Source organism: Pipistrellus kuhlii, unplaced genomic scaffold, assembly GCF_014108245.1.
Source record: "Pipistrellus kuhlii isolate mPipKuh1 unplaced genomic scaffold, mPipKuh1.p scaffold_m20_p_12, whole genome shotgun sequence".
Classification (NCBI taxonomy): Eukaryota; Metazoa; Chordata; class Mammalia; order Chiroptera; family Vespertilionidae; genus Pipistrellus; species Pipistrellus kuhlii.
In genome coordinates this window covers 25575098-25591593 of record NW_023425427.1, presented here as the reverse complement: position 1 = coordinate 25591593, position 16496 = coordinate 25575098, and the positions used below count along the sequence as shown (strand labels likewise).

The window sequence follows — 16496 nt, the reverse complement described above, 5'->3', positions numbered from 1 at the left end:
GTGAAAAAAATCCAATGTATGTCAGAAGGACACTGTAATAATAATAATAATAATAATAATAATAATAAAGATGAAGAGGCTTGCCTTAGTATCTTTGAACTATTGTGTGGAGTGAAAAAACACATAAATGGAAAGTGATAATAGTATCTACTGATGAAAACGTTGAGTCAAATTTCCAGAAGAACTTAAATTCCACCAACTACACCTATGGAAAAGATTCTCTAAAAATTTCTCCCAAGTAAAAAGAAATTTGTTCTGTTCTCCCAACAAAATTCTTGGTTAAACTTTAGAACAACAAAAGAAGGGACTGTCCCTTCTCTCCAGACCCTTAATTAATAATAGTGTGATTTTCTTATACAAAATCTTGTTTCCCTGCTTTCAGGCATGTTTGAATTGACAAGGAAATCTCAGAATTAAAAATGGGGATTGGTCCAGCCAGTGTGTCTCGGTGGATAAGCATGGGCCCATGAATCAAGAGGTCACCATTTCTATTCCCTGTCGGGCATATGCCCGGGTTTCTATCAATGTTTCTTTCTCTCTATTCCCCTCCCTTCTTCTCTCCCTAAAATCAATTAAAAAAAAAACATATTAAAAAAAAAAAAAAAACACCTGGGGATTGGACTCAGGAATTTATAGCCATATATGCATACAGGTAAGCAAAGAGTAAAGAGATGCAGAGATAGATGTTCATTGAAAAACTGTTTGTAATTATAAATTGGAAAAAAATGTAAATGATCCTTATAGAACTGGTTAAATAAATACGGTGCTTCTGAGAAATGGGTTTGACCATTAAAAAGAGATGGTTCAAGGATTTTAAAGTCCTAAACATTGAAAATATGGTGCTCCCTCATTATGTAATTCCAATTTTAAATAAATTTAAACTACAAAACTCAGAACACCTTACAAGCTGAAATCAAAATAGCTTCTTTTTATTTTTTATTTAAAATTTTTTTTTATTGATTTCAGAGAGGAAAGGTGAGAGAGAATCATTGATCAGCTGCCTCCAGCATGCCTGTTATTGGGGATCGAGCCTGAAACTGGGGCCTGTGCCCTTGATGGAAAATCGAACCCTGACCTCCTGGTTCATGGGTTGATGTCAGCCACTGAGCCACACTGGCAGGGCAAAAATAGCTTAAGATTTTTTAGATTCTGAAAATATTTTGCAAACACTTTGTATAAATTTATCAAAATAGGTCTCTTCTTTTCTACTGCCCTCTTGCCTTGCTTCTCTACTGTCTTTTTCCTCTTCCTCCTCCTCCTCCTTCTCCTCCTCCTCCTCCTCCTCCTCCTCCTCCTCCTCCTCCTCCTTTCTCTCTTTTTTCCCTTTTTTTCTTCTTGCCCCTGCTTTGTCAGTGTCCCAACTACGTGCCTATCAAGCAATACAGCATTTGATAAAGCTATTGATATTTGTAAAATAATGTGCAAGATATACTGGCTTTTTTTAAAAGGGAGGATGTCATGTATCATGTGATAATACTTATCAAAATATAAAGTTGTAAATACCTAGAAACATTTATGGAGGAATAGAAGCAACTGGTAACAGAAGTTAACTCTAAGAAGTTAGACAGAACTGGAGGGAGCATGAAGGAGAGGTACATTCCTATTCTCGCTTTATATCCTTTCATATTGTTTTTTAAAAAAGAATGTATTTCTTTAATAATTCAAAGAAATATTAAAGGGTTAGGAAATTGGGTAGATCTCAGAGAGGAGAGGGGATGGGAAGATATTAATCAAAGACCTTATATAAATAATAGAGGCCCAGTGCACGAATTCGTGCTCTAGTGGGATCCCTCAGCCTGGCCTGTGCGTTCAGATCTCTGACATCCTCTGAGGGATCCTGGATAATAAGAGGGTGGTTCTCGGGTGACACACCCTGGAATCAGGCTCCCTCCTTTCTGGTTCCAGGTGCATCTCCCAAGAACAGCAGCTGCCAAGTCACTGCAGCTTGGCAGCATCTGTATTGAGCATCTGCCCCTTGGTGTCAGTGCACATCTGGTCAGATTGTGGTCAGATGGTTGAATTATTGGATGGTTGCTACTGGTAGATGGTCGAATGCTCAGATGGTTGCTTAGGCTTTTATATAGAGAGATATGCATAGCCCATAGACCCAGACAATAATGGGATGAAACCCTGGAGTGGGATAAGGGTTGGGAAGAGGATGGAAGGGGTCCAATGGGAGGAAATGGTGGACATCTATAATACTGTCAACAATAAAAATAAATTTAAATAAAGGTTAGGAAATTGGGTAATAGGAAGTTAGCTGTAAGGGCAAAATTAATATAATCCCATTGGTGTGGATACAGCTACACAGATGAATCCCCTAGACTTGGGGAATTTTTTTTAAATAAATCTTTATTGTTCATATTATTACAAAAGTTCCTCATTTTTTTCCCCTCCACCAGGTTCCCACCCCACCCTCTGCCCTTTCCCCACTCCCCACTGTCCTCATCCATAGGTGCACAGTTTATGTTCAGTCTCTTCCCACACCCCCCACTCCTCTTTTCCCCAAGAATTGTCAGTCCACTCCCCTTCCGTACCCTCTGATTCTATTATATTCAACGGTTAATATTGTTCATCAGGTTTTTTAATTTCCTTGGTTTTTAGATTCACTTGTTGATAGTTACATATTTGTTGTTCATAATTTTTATCTTTATTTTCTTCCTCTTCCTAAAGAACCCCCTTCAGCAATTCATATAATTCTGGTTTGGTGGTGATGAACTCCTTTAGCTTTTTTTTTTATTAGTGAAGCACTTTATCTGACCTTCGAATCTGAGTGATAGCTTTGCTGGATAGATTATCTTTGGCTGTAGGTTCTTGCTATTCATCACCTTGAATATTCCTTGCCATTCCCGTCTGGCCTGCATGGTTTCTGTTGAGAAATCAGCTGACAATCGTATAGGTGCTCCTTTATAGGTAACTACCTTCTTTGCTCTTGCTTCTTTTAATATTCTCTCTTTGTCTTTTGCTCTTGGAACCTTAATTATGATGTGTCTTGGTGTGGTCCTCTTTGGATTCCTTTTGTTTGGAGTTCTGTGCGCTTCCTGGACTTGTAAGTCTAATTCTTTCACCAGGTGGGGGAAGTTTTCTATCACTATTTCTTTCAGTATGTTTTCGATATCTTGCTCTCTCTCATCTTCTGGGACCCCCATAATTCTGATGTTGGTTCGCTTGAAGTTGTCCCAGAGGTTTCTTACACTATCTTCAACTTTCTGGATTCTCTTGTCTTCTTGCTTCTGCAGAGGAGTGTCCTCTGGCTCTTTGTGTTCCAAATCTTTGGCTGGATTCTTGCAATCTTCCATTCTGTTTTTAGGACTCTGTATAATGTTTTTTATTTTTTATTTCAGAGAATGTATTCTTTATTTCTAGTTGATCCTTTATTATTTCTAGTTGATCCCTTTTCATATCTTCATAGGTCTTGTTTATTTTATCAGCCTTTTCTAGGAGATTCTTGAAAAACTGTATAAGCGTGGTTTTGAACTCTATATCCAGTCACTTTTTGTCCTCCATTTCTTTTGTTTTTTATCTGTTTCCTTGTCTCAGCATTTTTGCTGCTTCCCTGAGTTGGTAAGGTGGGAGGATCAGCTGTATCTAAGCCAGGAGACAGCCTTATTCGACTAGACTTGGAAAACTGCAAGAGCCTCTGTGCTCAGCTTGGATGGGGTGGAGTTTCAGGGTGGAGCCTACAGCATTGGCTTCTGGTTAGTCCCACCCTATGAGGTTCCTGAGTCTCAGTGTTCCTCAGTGTACTTTGGTACTCGCTGCAAGCACCTATGAGAGAAAGGTGCCCTCGAGTTTCACCCGCTACCAGACAGTCTAGTCTCTCCCCCAAGGAGCCCACAACTGAGGTTCAGTACAGTTGGAAGTGGGGGTAAGAGCAGTCCAGAGCTTATGTCTCCTTCCTGCTAGGGCAATCCAGAGGCTCAATCAACAGTCTGTCTTCTGCACGAAATGTGCGCAACTCTGGGGCTCTGCCTTTTGCCTCTCCCCTGAGCTTCTGCATTACAGCCCAGATTCCCTCTGTATGAGCCTGGGGCCCGAGGGTCTCGCCCAGAACTGGGGTTCAGTGCTGTTGGAACTGTTCAGCACAGTCTGGAGCTTTTATCTCCTTCCCACTAGGTAATGCCAGCCAGGCACTCAGCCACCCCTCCTCTCTGGCTCCGCTCTCTCCATGTACGCAATGTGTCTTCATACCTTAGACTTTTACAGTTCCTCTGGTTTTCCTTCTGGTTTTCTCTTTCCTTCTCGTAGAATTTCCAGTCAGTCAACTTTCCTGTAGTTCTGGATAATGTCCACTTTATATTTTAGTTGTATTTTTTGAAATTGTTGTGTGAGGCTGCAGTTAGGCAGTTACCTATGCCGCTATATTGGTTTCTCTTCCGACTTGGGGATTTTTAATCAACCAATACTAAACCCACCTGAATATGAATAAAAATTGTGGAGTGGATTCTTCCAATTCAGTAGACAGAGCTCATTTATTCCTAAACAAAAGGCAGAGTGTCTATTCCCAATGCCATCTGGATTTGGTTCTACATTCTGGCAGTTCAGAGTTCTGAATCACACTTCAAATGAATCAATTTTTTTCTTATTAGCGTTACTCATGGTCCAACTTTTGTATCTGTACATTGGTGATTAGGAATAAAAGGGTGTTGAAGATCTTAGTCTTGATTTCTAATGATGCATCTTTGCTTTTGATGATCTTTGAGTGCTCATCAAATAAACCATTTTATAGCTTGTCAGATGATAATTTTTTCTTTTCATCTGTAGAGCTGTGCTTCTTAAACTGTCTATAGTGAAGAACCAGACTCCTTCCACTCCAATCTGCAGACTGGCTTTTCTGTTAAACACAATAAAAATGTCACAATTATGTCACTTTTCTATAAAAATTTCTAAACCCTTTTCCTCACTTCCTGCACTTATCTTTCACTGACCGATAACAGTGGTAGAGTTGCCACCAGTTCATGAACCAGATTTTCAGGAGCACTATCCCAAAATACCTACTTACCTGAATTTTAAAAAAAAACTCAGTGTTCTCCTATATCCTAAACAGACGTTGAACTGCTCCCTTTTCTCATTTAAGCAAGATGTTCTTTTGTCTCCTTAATCTTCACTTCTGGAAATCCTGGTAGACGTGTAAGGGTCAACTCAAGCAATAACTCAGCTGGACAGTAATTTTTCCTCCTCAGACTAAAGTAGCACTTGGTGCCTCTCATACAATACAAAACAGGGTCTTAGTTTAGTCTTTCCCAGAAGCAGGCTCTGAGTCAGGGATTTGAGTGCAATGAGTTTATGTGAGAGATGATCTCAGGAAACAGTGGTACATGAGTGGAAAAGAAAAAAAAGGAAAGCAGCTAATTATTCATTATTTAGTAAGCTAATACTATGAGCATTTGGGAGCTTAAGCAGGTTCTCAGGAAGCAAGTGTAAAACCTCAGTTATCCTACAGGGGAATAAGAGATCTGAAATATTTATACTAGTACACCAACTCCCACCAATGATTGATTAACGGCTGTTCATGGGAGGGCCGATATAATTCCCTAGTCCAATTGACTTGCCAAAGTAATCAGAGTACTCTCAGGCAAAGAAATACAGTGCTAGCAGTTGAAGATTGGGTTCCGTGAGAAAATATGGCTAGGACACCCACAGCAAATGCTGCACATGGGTCTTACAGCTGTTAGAGTGTAGACTGCTTGAGGGTACGAGTAATGGATTGTCCAATTATACATGATGCATTTAATAAATATATGGTCCTAGAATAAATGTAAACTGAAGCAGGGTTGACAAATGTGATTTTCTTACTAGATATCAAATAAGTAGGATACTAGTCTTCACATTTCAGAAGGAGTTAGTAACTAACTAACTAACTAACTAACTAAATAAATAAATAAGCTTTCTGAAGCACTGAGTCCTTTCAGCTGCAGGCGGTTTCAAGAGCAGTGCTTCTCCAAACTTTAATGTGTATAACAATTTAGTGCATCTGGAGGGGGGTCCATGATTCTGCTTTCCTGTCCAGCTCCCTGGTGATGCTGAAGCTGTTGGTCCTTGGGACAATACTTTGAGTAGCAAAGGCACAGATAATAGAATTAACTGTGATTCACAGGGTTACTGGCCCATTGAGTATCTTTGTTGTACAACATCCAAAAAGTCTTTAACTCCACTTCCAGTGCTATGTTGGAGCCAGTTTATCCCAGCTCCCAAAAACTAATTACATTTTCAGGAATCTTGCAAACCAATTGTTAACATCTGGTAGCTTGAAATTAGCCATGGAGGAAATATTTACACCTAGCATGTCAAACTGAAAGGCTAACACAAGCCAAAAAAACAAGATTTAAGTTTATGTGGACCATAAAGAAACACACAAGAGCTTCAATTTTCATAGAAACGTAGAGTCATGCTGAATGCAAAGGGTTGAAATAAATGAGTAATCATTAACATAAAATAATAGAACATTTTAATAAAAATAATTTTTTTTCTTGAACATTAACTTACCAGACACTGAATAACTGTGCAAATTAGTAAGTGTAATGCAAATAAACCTGTTTTTCTTGTTTTCTAAAAGTGAAATATTTGCCGCTAGTATTAGTGGAGAGAAATGGTGTGCTTGCACATAAGGCACATAAGGGAAATGAATGCAACATGGTCATAGTAATCAGTCATTAGCGAACGTTGTAGTTCGTTATTTTTAAAAAATACGTTTTATTGATTTTTTACAGAGAAGAAGGAAGAGGGATAGAGAGCCAGAAACATTCATGAGAGAGAAACATCAATCATCTCCTGCACACCCCCTACCAGGGATGTGCCTGCAACCAAGGTACATGCCCTTGATCAGAATCAAACCTGGGACCCTTGAGTCTGCAGGCCGAAGCTCTATCCACTGAGCCAAACTGGCCAGGGCTATAGTTCATTACTAATAACTAGAGGCTAGGTGCACGAAATTCATGCATGGCAGGGAGGAGGCAGTGCGGGATCCCTCAGCCCAGCCTGTGTCCTCTTGGATTCCAGGACCACTTGCTCCTATTCGCTCACTTGCCTGCCTGCTCAGTGCATGCCATAGCAACCTGTTGTTCTGGTCATTCTGCCATAACAGTCATTTAGGCTTTTATATATATAGATTATGTGTAACTGGAAATTGTAAAAATTAAGTTATGAAATTTTTATTAAAACATTTTTAATATATCATTATATTGGCTGGGCTGCAAAAATATCCGTCATGGGCCATGAGTTTTATATGCTTGATTTACACCATAGTAATGGGCAAATGCTACAAAACAGGGTTTGTGTTTTTCAGAGATTTGCACATCCCTGCTTTACTGCTCTCAACAATGAATAATACCATGCCCAGAAGACAGTGAAGATTCTTTGGTCCTGAGTGGGGTGTTTCCGAAAACCAGTTATCTGCTAGTGGGGATGCTGTTCTTCCATTACACTCATTTGGCTAGGAGAGTAACGTACAAGGTTTAGTCATTTAACAAACATTTGTTAAAATCCCAAAATAAAAATTCTTAGAAAATGTGTGATGTTCATACAATTATAAATTTAGACTACAATCTTTCTCACATGCAGCTATACAAAGATTTATTCAGTCGAAACCGGTTTGGCTCAGTGGATAGAGCGTTACTCTGCAGAGTGGGGGGTCCCAGGTTCGATTCCAGTCAAGGGCATGTACATTGGTTTCGGGCACATCCCCAGTAGGGGGTGTGCAGGAGGCAGCTGTTCAATGTTTCTCTCTCATGGATGTTTCTAGCTTTCTATCCCTCTCCTTTCCTCTCTATAAAAATTCAATAATAAAATATATTTTTTAAAAAGAATTATTCAGTGAAATACCATTAATTTTAGCAATTGTCCTGTTGAATACAATGGTAAAAATTCCTAGTCATTTTTTTCTTTAAAAATGTAGCATAGTAAAATATCTTCATGGATAAACAAGTGGCTTTATGCTAACATATTTCACAATAAATTAGAAAATGTTGTAATTATATTACTTTCATTTTGAGATGAAAGGGTGTTTTTCTTTCAAAAGAGTCAATATTTGATTTTACAAATAACCAAAAGATTGGAACTAAGAGTGACATTATTACAATAAAATAGTAGCCAAACATTGTGAAATGAAGAGATTTTGCAATTATCTGGTTGAATTTTATTGTCAGTTAAACTAGATTTTCAGGCTAAAAACCTTTAACTTTAAAACAAAGTTTAACTGAGTTCAAGTTTGAAAATAAACATTTTTCATTTTAAAAATTGTTAAACGAAATTGACCATTTCTGTAACTCTTCAGCTCCAAAATGCAAATAAATGGTCCTCTAGGTATTCCTTGTATATTATTACAAAATCTACATCCTTTTCACCTCTTTTATAGCCCCTTTTATGGCTATTAATTTTTAATTCTGGAGACATAGTCACTGCGTTTCTGGTTCTCTGGTGGGAGATAAATGTGATTTAGATCCTGTTTTATATATGCTTAAGGTTGATGTTTCTGATTGTATCTATTCCCCAAGAGAAAAATTGCTGGTTTCCACAACCCCTTGCTAGCTGGTCATAAAACAAATATTAAATAATAACAGTAAGCTATGAACCTCCTATAGTGCTCCAATTTTCAATTAAATGATTGCTGATGAAATATGGCTGGTGAAAAAACAGACTATATAGAGAATTCATATGATGTGCCCAATGTTTAGACCATACATATTGCTTGGGCCTTTGAGACCTACTCGTGCATGTACAGAATGTCAACTATTATTTCTTGAGCCGTAGTTTTGTAACTTACAGCTCTCTAGTATGTTGATGGGAGCACAGAGGCTACTCAAGTTTTGTTTTTTTCCAAATCAGATTTCAGATTCTCAAAGAGAATTGATTTTGACACTTAAAATAAAAAACCCTATCAATTGATTATACATAATATTTTGTGTGTGTCCCAGGTTTGTGGAAAATTAAATAGGTTTAAAAATCCTCAGGTCTTCCATTATTTTCATAAAAGAATCTACAGAAGAGAGCTGGAAGAATTTAGCAGTGCAATTCTTCATGATATCCTGGAGTTCATCTAATTATACTGTATCTTAATCAGTGATAATTTTGTTTACAGAAACATAATCCACTCATTGCTATAGTATCAGTTTCACAGATTCTGCAAGAATAGCAGCTAAAGTGTATAGAATCTGTCTCAAAATACTGTAAGGAGAGATGTTCAAGTAGACATTAGGACCAAATTATGTGTGTGCATGTAATAACCTGCTGCATCACACCCATATGAAGTCAGATGGAGATACTTTGTTTTTTTATTTATCTTTTTTTTTTTTTTTTTTACTATATTGTTTTTTTTTAATTTATTTTCAAAAAATCTTTTTAGGAAACTACTAGCTATGTCCCTCACTCTTCTCAAATCTTCACAAGTTACTCCCAAAATTATGTTAATGTTTTTCTTTGTAGCAGCAAAAATATTCATGAACACTAATTCTTATTTAAGAAAGAAGCCAAAGCTAAGTGGTACCACTTAACTAGGAATCTCTTACACACTGCTCCAAGGCTGAGTACTCATTTAGCTGATCCCAAATATACACTTAGTCTCTATCTATATAACATTAACCAAATGATGAACATTCACCAGAGGGCGAGCCTTTCAGGCAGATTCAAATACCGTAAGTGATTTTCAAAGAACCATCAGAAGTGGAAATGTGCAGAGCTGCACCACATCTAATGAAGGTGGGATTCAGTTACAAGTAGGAGGAAATGTGCTTCAAGTAGCCATATATTATCCTTTATGAAGGAAGAGAGGGAGAGATGAAGGGAGGGATGGGAGGAGTGAAAGAAAGAAGGAAAGAAAGAAGGAAAGAAGGAAAGAAGGAAGGAAGGAGGGAGGGAGAGGTGGAGAAAGGAAGGGCCACCTTGAAAATTTTATGATGAGGTAAAAGAGAACTGGATTGGGATTAGGGGTGGTGTCCAAAACTTGGTTATGACAATTTTTATTCTACTTACTATCTGTGTCGTTTTTCTGAAGATCAGTTTACTCCATTGAGAACAAGAATGCTAATACCCAACCTGCAAGAAATGAAATGGTTTATATATCTTTGGAGGCCATGGGCCCACATAGGTCAATTCAGAGTGTTAATTCAGTTTCTGTTTCCATTGCATCCACTTGGTAAGAAGAGAAAAACTTCATTTTCTCACTTTAGTTGAATTCTATTTGTGATATCGTGGTCATAAATCAACTCCTAAAGAGATGGTCATTTTAGATATTAGTCAGACCTTCCATAGACAAGTGTTTTTTGAACTTCGATGTCCATACAATCACCAGAGCTCTTGTTAAAATGCAGGTCTGGCCAGAACCGGTTTGGCTCAGTGGATAGAGCGTCAGCCTGTGGGCTGAAGGGTCCCAGGTTCGATTCCGATTAAGAGAATGTGCCTTGGTTGGGGGCACATCCCTAGTGGGGGGTGTGCAGGAGGCAGCTGATCAATGATTCTCTCTCATCGATGTTTCTGGCTCTCTATCCCTCTCTCTTCCTCTCTGTGAAAAATCAATAAAAAATATTTTTTAAAAAATGCAGGTCTGGGGTGAGACCCGGGATTCTGCTTGTCTAACCAGCTCCCAGGTAACTTTGCCTGTTTTTGATAACACCAGGGGCTACTTCAATACTTCCACACACCGAGCACACATTATTTATTGGATCAGCCACAGAGTTGTAAGTGCTGCTGCTGATGTCATTGGTGTTTTTTTCTATGGTGATAAATACATCCTCTGGGAACAACTGCAGCCAACAAAGAGCCCTGTAAACTGAATGACAGGGTGAGATGAGTAGGGGGGAGAGTGATCTGTGGAAGAATCTCCTACTTCTCCTTCTCCTGGCTGTCACTCATGATGAATGGCTCTAGGCAGAAAGGTTGGACTCAAAGGCAGTGGTGACTTGCAATTAAACTCCACATACATCCTTTGCCATGCCCTTCATTAGCATACTGTCCATAATATGTACCATAATTATGGTCCAAGATATATACCATATCAAGGTGGAAGCAAACCTTTGTTTTGTTGGCTTGTTACACATGTGAGTTTCTCTCTCTTATGGCGGAATTTTATTATATACGTTAAAGCATAAGTTTTGCTTTCCAAACATCATGATGAAGCAATCTGGATGCCAAATTAGAATGAAAAGTACAAAGACCAGCCTATCTTCACCAAAGTCACTTATACATCATAGTATCCATCATTTCATCAATAAACTCACCCAACAAATATTGATTGAGTCCCTATAATATGACAGTTGTTGTTCTGGGATCTAGAATAAAGCAGTGAGCAGAATAAACATCCTGCCCTGATACAGCTTACAGTCTGATAAAAACAAATAGACATACAACATGTCAGGTAGGGATAAATGGTACAGATGGAGGGCGGGAGGGGGGAGTTGAAGATAAAACAAAGTTAGAGAAAGCAGATGTGGGAGTTTTATATGGGGGAGGGCTGGGAGTGGTGATGGTGATGTGGGGACTTATAATCAGATAGACAGAACACCTGAATTAATCTGAAAAAATACTTATATTATTTTAAGTCTTAGAACACATATACATAGGGGGTTAAGTTTCTTATGTGTGCATAGAGGTTACGTTTTTCTTAAGTTTCCTTTTCAAGGCCTGTGTGAAGTTTCCTTTTCAAGGCCAGTGTGAAGCGATTAAGGAGGTGACTCAGCTGTGAATCCAGTAAGCAGAACAGATAAGCATGGTCAGGCCAACCCACCAGGAGTCAAAAAATCATCTCATCAGCATCATCTCATCACCTGATCACTAAGGTTAATAGCTGACGTTCATTTCAGCATCACCCTAGCCCTTTCCCCTTTATAATCCTATCCCTGCACCTTGCTTAAGACAGGATTTGAATGCTTGTGAGCACCTGTCTGCTTGGTTGGCTAGCCTTCTCAATAAAAGCCTTATATGACTCAACCCTGCCTTTGTTATTGGACGTAGCGACAGGCAACCCAAGCCTACCCAGAGGTTTCCTGGTAACAGTGGTAGAAATGACCTAAAGGAAGAGAGAACAAGATACATGGATGTATATCTGAAGAGATAAGCAGGAAGTGAGAGAGAAACCAAGAACTCCAAGGTTTTTTGTCCTGAGCAACTCTAAGGATCCCATTGACATTTTAAAAAATACATATAGTACTAGTATTTTTATTGATTTCAGAGAGGAAGGGAGAGGGAGAGAGAAAAATCAATGATGAGAGATAATCATTGATCAGCTACTTCCTGATATTTTTTTAAAATATATTTTATTGATTTTTTACAGAGAGAAAGAGACAGAGATAGATAGGTAGAAACGTCGATGAGAGAGAAACATTGACCAGCTGCCTCTTGCACACCCCCTACCAGGGATGTGCCCGCAACCAATGTACATGCCCTTGCCCGGAATCAGACCTGGGACCTTTCAGTCCACAGACCGACACTCTACCACTGAGCCAAACCGGCTTCGACATGATCTTGAACTTAAAATCCAGGTATGTGCACCTGACTGGAATTGAACCCAGGTCTCCTCAGTCCACTGGCCAACACTCTATCCGTTGAGCCAAACCAGCTAGGGCCAGATTGCCAGATTGCCATTTTAATGAGGACCTTGTCTGTGCATAAAGAACCTAGTATTAAAGTATTCTGGGCATTTTTTTCTTGTGAATTCAATCTTATACTGATAGGAAAAAGAGGAGAGAAAAAATGGGCTTTGTTGTATAAAATATCTGATAAGAAACAATCCTCTTTAAAATATATTTTAAAATATACTTATTTTAAAATATATTTTTTAGAAATGGAAAATAATATTTCATATAAACTACATTCTTAAATTGATTTCAGAGAGGAAGGGAAAGGGAGAGAGAGATAGAAACATCAATGATGAGATATAATCATTGATAGGCTGCCTCCTGCTTTCCCCACACTAGGGATCGAGCCCACAGCCCTGGCATGTGCCCTGACTGCAATTGAACTGTGAACTCGTGGTTTATAGGTTGACACTCAACCACTGAGCCATGCCAGCTGGGCTAACCTACTTTATAAATAACTGATAATTATTCTCTTAAATACACGTTTCTTTTTTTTTTTAAGTTTGTATAATTTGCATATATCCATATAATTTATCACATACATTTAAAAAAACTAGATGTATTTATTTTATAAGATCTGTTAATGAGTAATAATATAGCAACTGGTCAAATCAACACATCAAAAAGTCAAAAAGAAAAGTCATATCTATAGATTTAGAAAAAGCTGATAAAATTCAATAGGGGAACTCTGCTTATAGGAAAATGGAGTAAACATTTTTTTCTATTCTTCCCTCTATAACTAAAAAATCTGAATATTATACATTAAGCAAATGTAAGAAGACTCTGAAAAATAGGGAGAAGGCAGACTGGCTAATGATCTTGGGACCCATGGAATGAGATAATGGTGAATTCTCGTTTGGTTTTTGTTATTTTTTTCTTTGTTTTGCCTCAAACATCCCAGATTTAAAACCGAAGAACACAGTAAACAAGGATTCACCAAAGGGGCAAAAAGCATCAACAAAGCCTGCTCTTTCTACCCAAAAGACCAGGAAAAGATCGGGAAAGGGGCAGTCTTGAAAGTCAAAAATCTTTTAGTTAATAACCACCTATACTCCAACCAAGCACCACAGAGAGCAAGTCTGTGACCCATCTCTGCCCCCACCAGCAAGGTCTTGAGAGGGGAGCCCAGATTTCCACACTTTTAAGGCTATACCATGCACATAGACACCCTGCCTAATAGGGAGCTGGGACTTTCATCCTCACTGCTGACCACAAGGCCTTCCCACACCTCTGCTCTGTCAGTGGAGACCAAGTGAGGAGTCCTTATTTCTACCCCCACATGGCAGTAATGAGGAGTTTTCTCTCTCTCTTATGGGGTGATGTCAGAGGACACTAGTCAAGAGTAGAGTCCCAACAGTAACAAGGCCATCCCCACAGTGAAATGTCAGGGTATTTGCAAGTTACCTTTATTTTTTTAAAATTTCTTTATTGATTAAGGTATCATATATTTGTCCTCATCCCCCCATTCCCATCACACACCTCTTCCCACGCATACTTCCACCCCCCTGTTGTCCTTGACCACTGGTTAGGCTCATATGTATGCACACAAGTCCTTTGATTGATCTCTCCTCTCTATCCCCATCCTCCCCTAAACCCTAAACTCCCTCTGAGGTCCGACTCACTATAGACTGATTCATTTGCTTTTCAGCATAATCATTATTGCTTGTCACATTTTCGGTTCTTATAGATGTATTTCTAGTAGGACATGATCTCACTCATCTAGGGAAAATGATGAACAACATAGACTAATGAACAAGAACAGACCCAGAGACAAGGAGGCATGGATCAGACTGCAAGTTACCTTTAAATGGTTGAGAGGGGAAAAAAGAGTACATGCAAATGTGGCAAAATACTAACAGTTGATGGATATGTGTGAAGGATATAGAGGAGTCCTCTTTATAACAAAAAATAAAAAATAGCTCTTTCCCATCTTGCAAGATGGCTGGTGAAAAGAAAACCGAGAAGCCGGATACTAAAGAGAAGAAGCCTGATACTAAGGAGAAGAAGCCAGACACTAAGGAGAAGAAACCTGAAGCCAAGAAGAAGGCTGATGCCGGTGGCAAGGTTAAGGCCCCTAAGAAGGGGAAGCCGCACCGCAGCCGAAACCCCGTCCTCGTCAGAGGAATAGGCAGATACTCCTGGTCGGCTATGTATTCTCGAAAGGCCATGTACAAGAGGAAGTATTCCGCCCCTAAATCCAGGATTGAAAAGAAAAAGAAGGAGAAAGTCCTTGCTACTGTCACAAAACCAGTTGGTGGCGACAAGAATGGTGGTACCCGAGTGGTTAAACTCCGCAAAATGCCTAGATATTATCCTACTGAAGATGTGCCTCGAAAGCTGTTGAGCCATGGCAAGAAGCCCTTCAGCCAGCATGTGAGGAGATTGCGGGCCAGCATCACTCCTGGGACCATGCTGATCATCCTCGCTGGGCGCCACAGAGGCAAGAGGGTGGTATTCCTGAAGCAGCTGAGCAGTGGCTTGCTACTTGTGACTGGACCTCTGGCCCTCAATCGAGTTCCTCTTTGTAGAACACACCAGAAATTTGTCATCGCCACCTCCACCAAAGTTGATATCAGTGGTGTGAAAATCCCCAAACATCTCACCGATGCTTACTTCAAGAAGAAGAAGCTGCGCAAGCCCAAAAACCAGGAGGGTGAGATCTTCAACACAGAGAAGGAGAAATATGAAATTACAGAACAGCGCAAGGTTGACCAGAAAGCTGTGGACTCTCAAATTCTGCCAAAAATCAAAGCTGTCCCTCAGCTCCAGGGTTACCTCCGCTCTACGTTCGCTCTCACCAATGGGCTTTATCCTCACAGACTGGTGTTCTGAATTTCTTATAAGAACCCGATTAAATAACTGATACGTTTAAAAATAAATAAATAAATAAATAAATAAATAAATAAATAAATAAATAAGATAAAATAAAAATCCAAAACTTAGTAGCTAGAAAAAAGTCCATTATACAATATTTAATCATTTTCTGAGTCAGGAATTTTGGAAGGGCTTGGATGGATGATTGTCATGCTCTCTGTGGTATTACCTGTAGTTACTCTGTGGCTTTCACCTGATCAGTGGGCTGTTTCAGAGAATCCAAGACGTGCCTGATTCCTCCATGGGGCTTGGTGAAAAGGTGGATTTAGCTGGAATCCTCTCCCTCTCCATGTAGTCTCAAGGTCTCTACACCAGGGTAGTTGAATTTACATGGTGGCTCAGGGCTTAAAAAAAAAAAAAATCAGACCAGAAGCAGCATGTCTACTACAAGCTAGGTCTAAAACTGAAACAGGGTACCTTCCGCCATTCTTTATTGCTCAAAGAAGTTAACAATAGCTCAGGTTCAAAGGAAGGGGAAAGCGATCCATTGTCTCAGTAGAAAGACTATGAAACGATTTGTGTCCATTTTTGTCTTCCACAATAGGTTTCTGTAGTTTTGAATATTTTCAAAAGCAAAAAATTGTGATGGGATGGGAAAACCTTTAATAAATATGTATTTGGCATATTTTTGCAAGTATGCCCATACCCTAAACTCCTAAACATAGAATTACTTTTATATTTTGATAGATTTCCAAGTTGCTCTCTAAAAAGAGTATACCCATGTACTAGTATGTGCCTAGCAGAATTGTATGAGAGTGGCTGCATTCTCCATACACTGTGGTAATTTTACAGAAGATTTACAAATTGACAAAAGATGGCATCTAATTCTTCCATTGAACGTGGGAGCCAGACTTAATGACTGGTTTCTAAAGAATGGACCAAAGTGGTGTGATCTCAAGGGAAAGTTCTAAAAGGAAAGGCAGTGTCTGTCCACCTGGATCTCCCTGTGGTGGGACATACACTTTGGGAGCTTTGAACTGACATGTGAGAACCATGGCTATGGGGGTGAACAACTTTTTAGACCACCAACCCAGGACATAGTTATACTACATTAAA

General features: G+C 39.1%; 1 protein-coding gene across 1 annotated transcript; it reads left to right on the top strand.

Moving 5' to 3' along the window:
• The first annotated feature begins 6683 nt into the window (after positions 1–6683).
• On the top strand, positions 6684–15441 carry LOC118716466 (60S ribosomal protein L6-like). Its single transcript, XM_036433740.1, has 2 exons — positions 6684–6690; positions 14486–15441. Exon 2 carries the CDS (start codon positions 14505–14507, stop codon positions 15396–15398), a length of 894 nt encoding a protein of 297 aa, XP_036289633.1. The 5' UTR covers positions 6684–6690; positions 14486–14504; the 3' UTR covers positions 15399–15441.
• The last annotated feature ends 1055 nt before the right edge of the window (positions 15442–16496 follow it).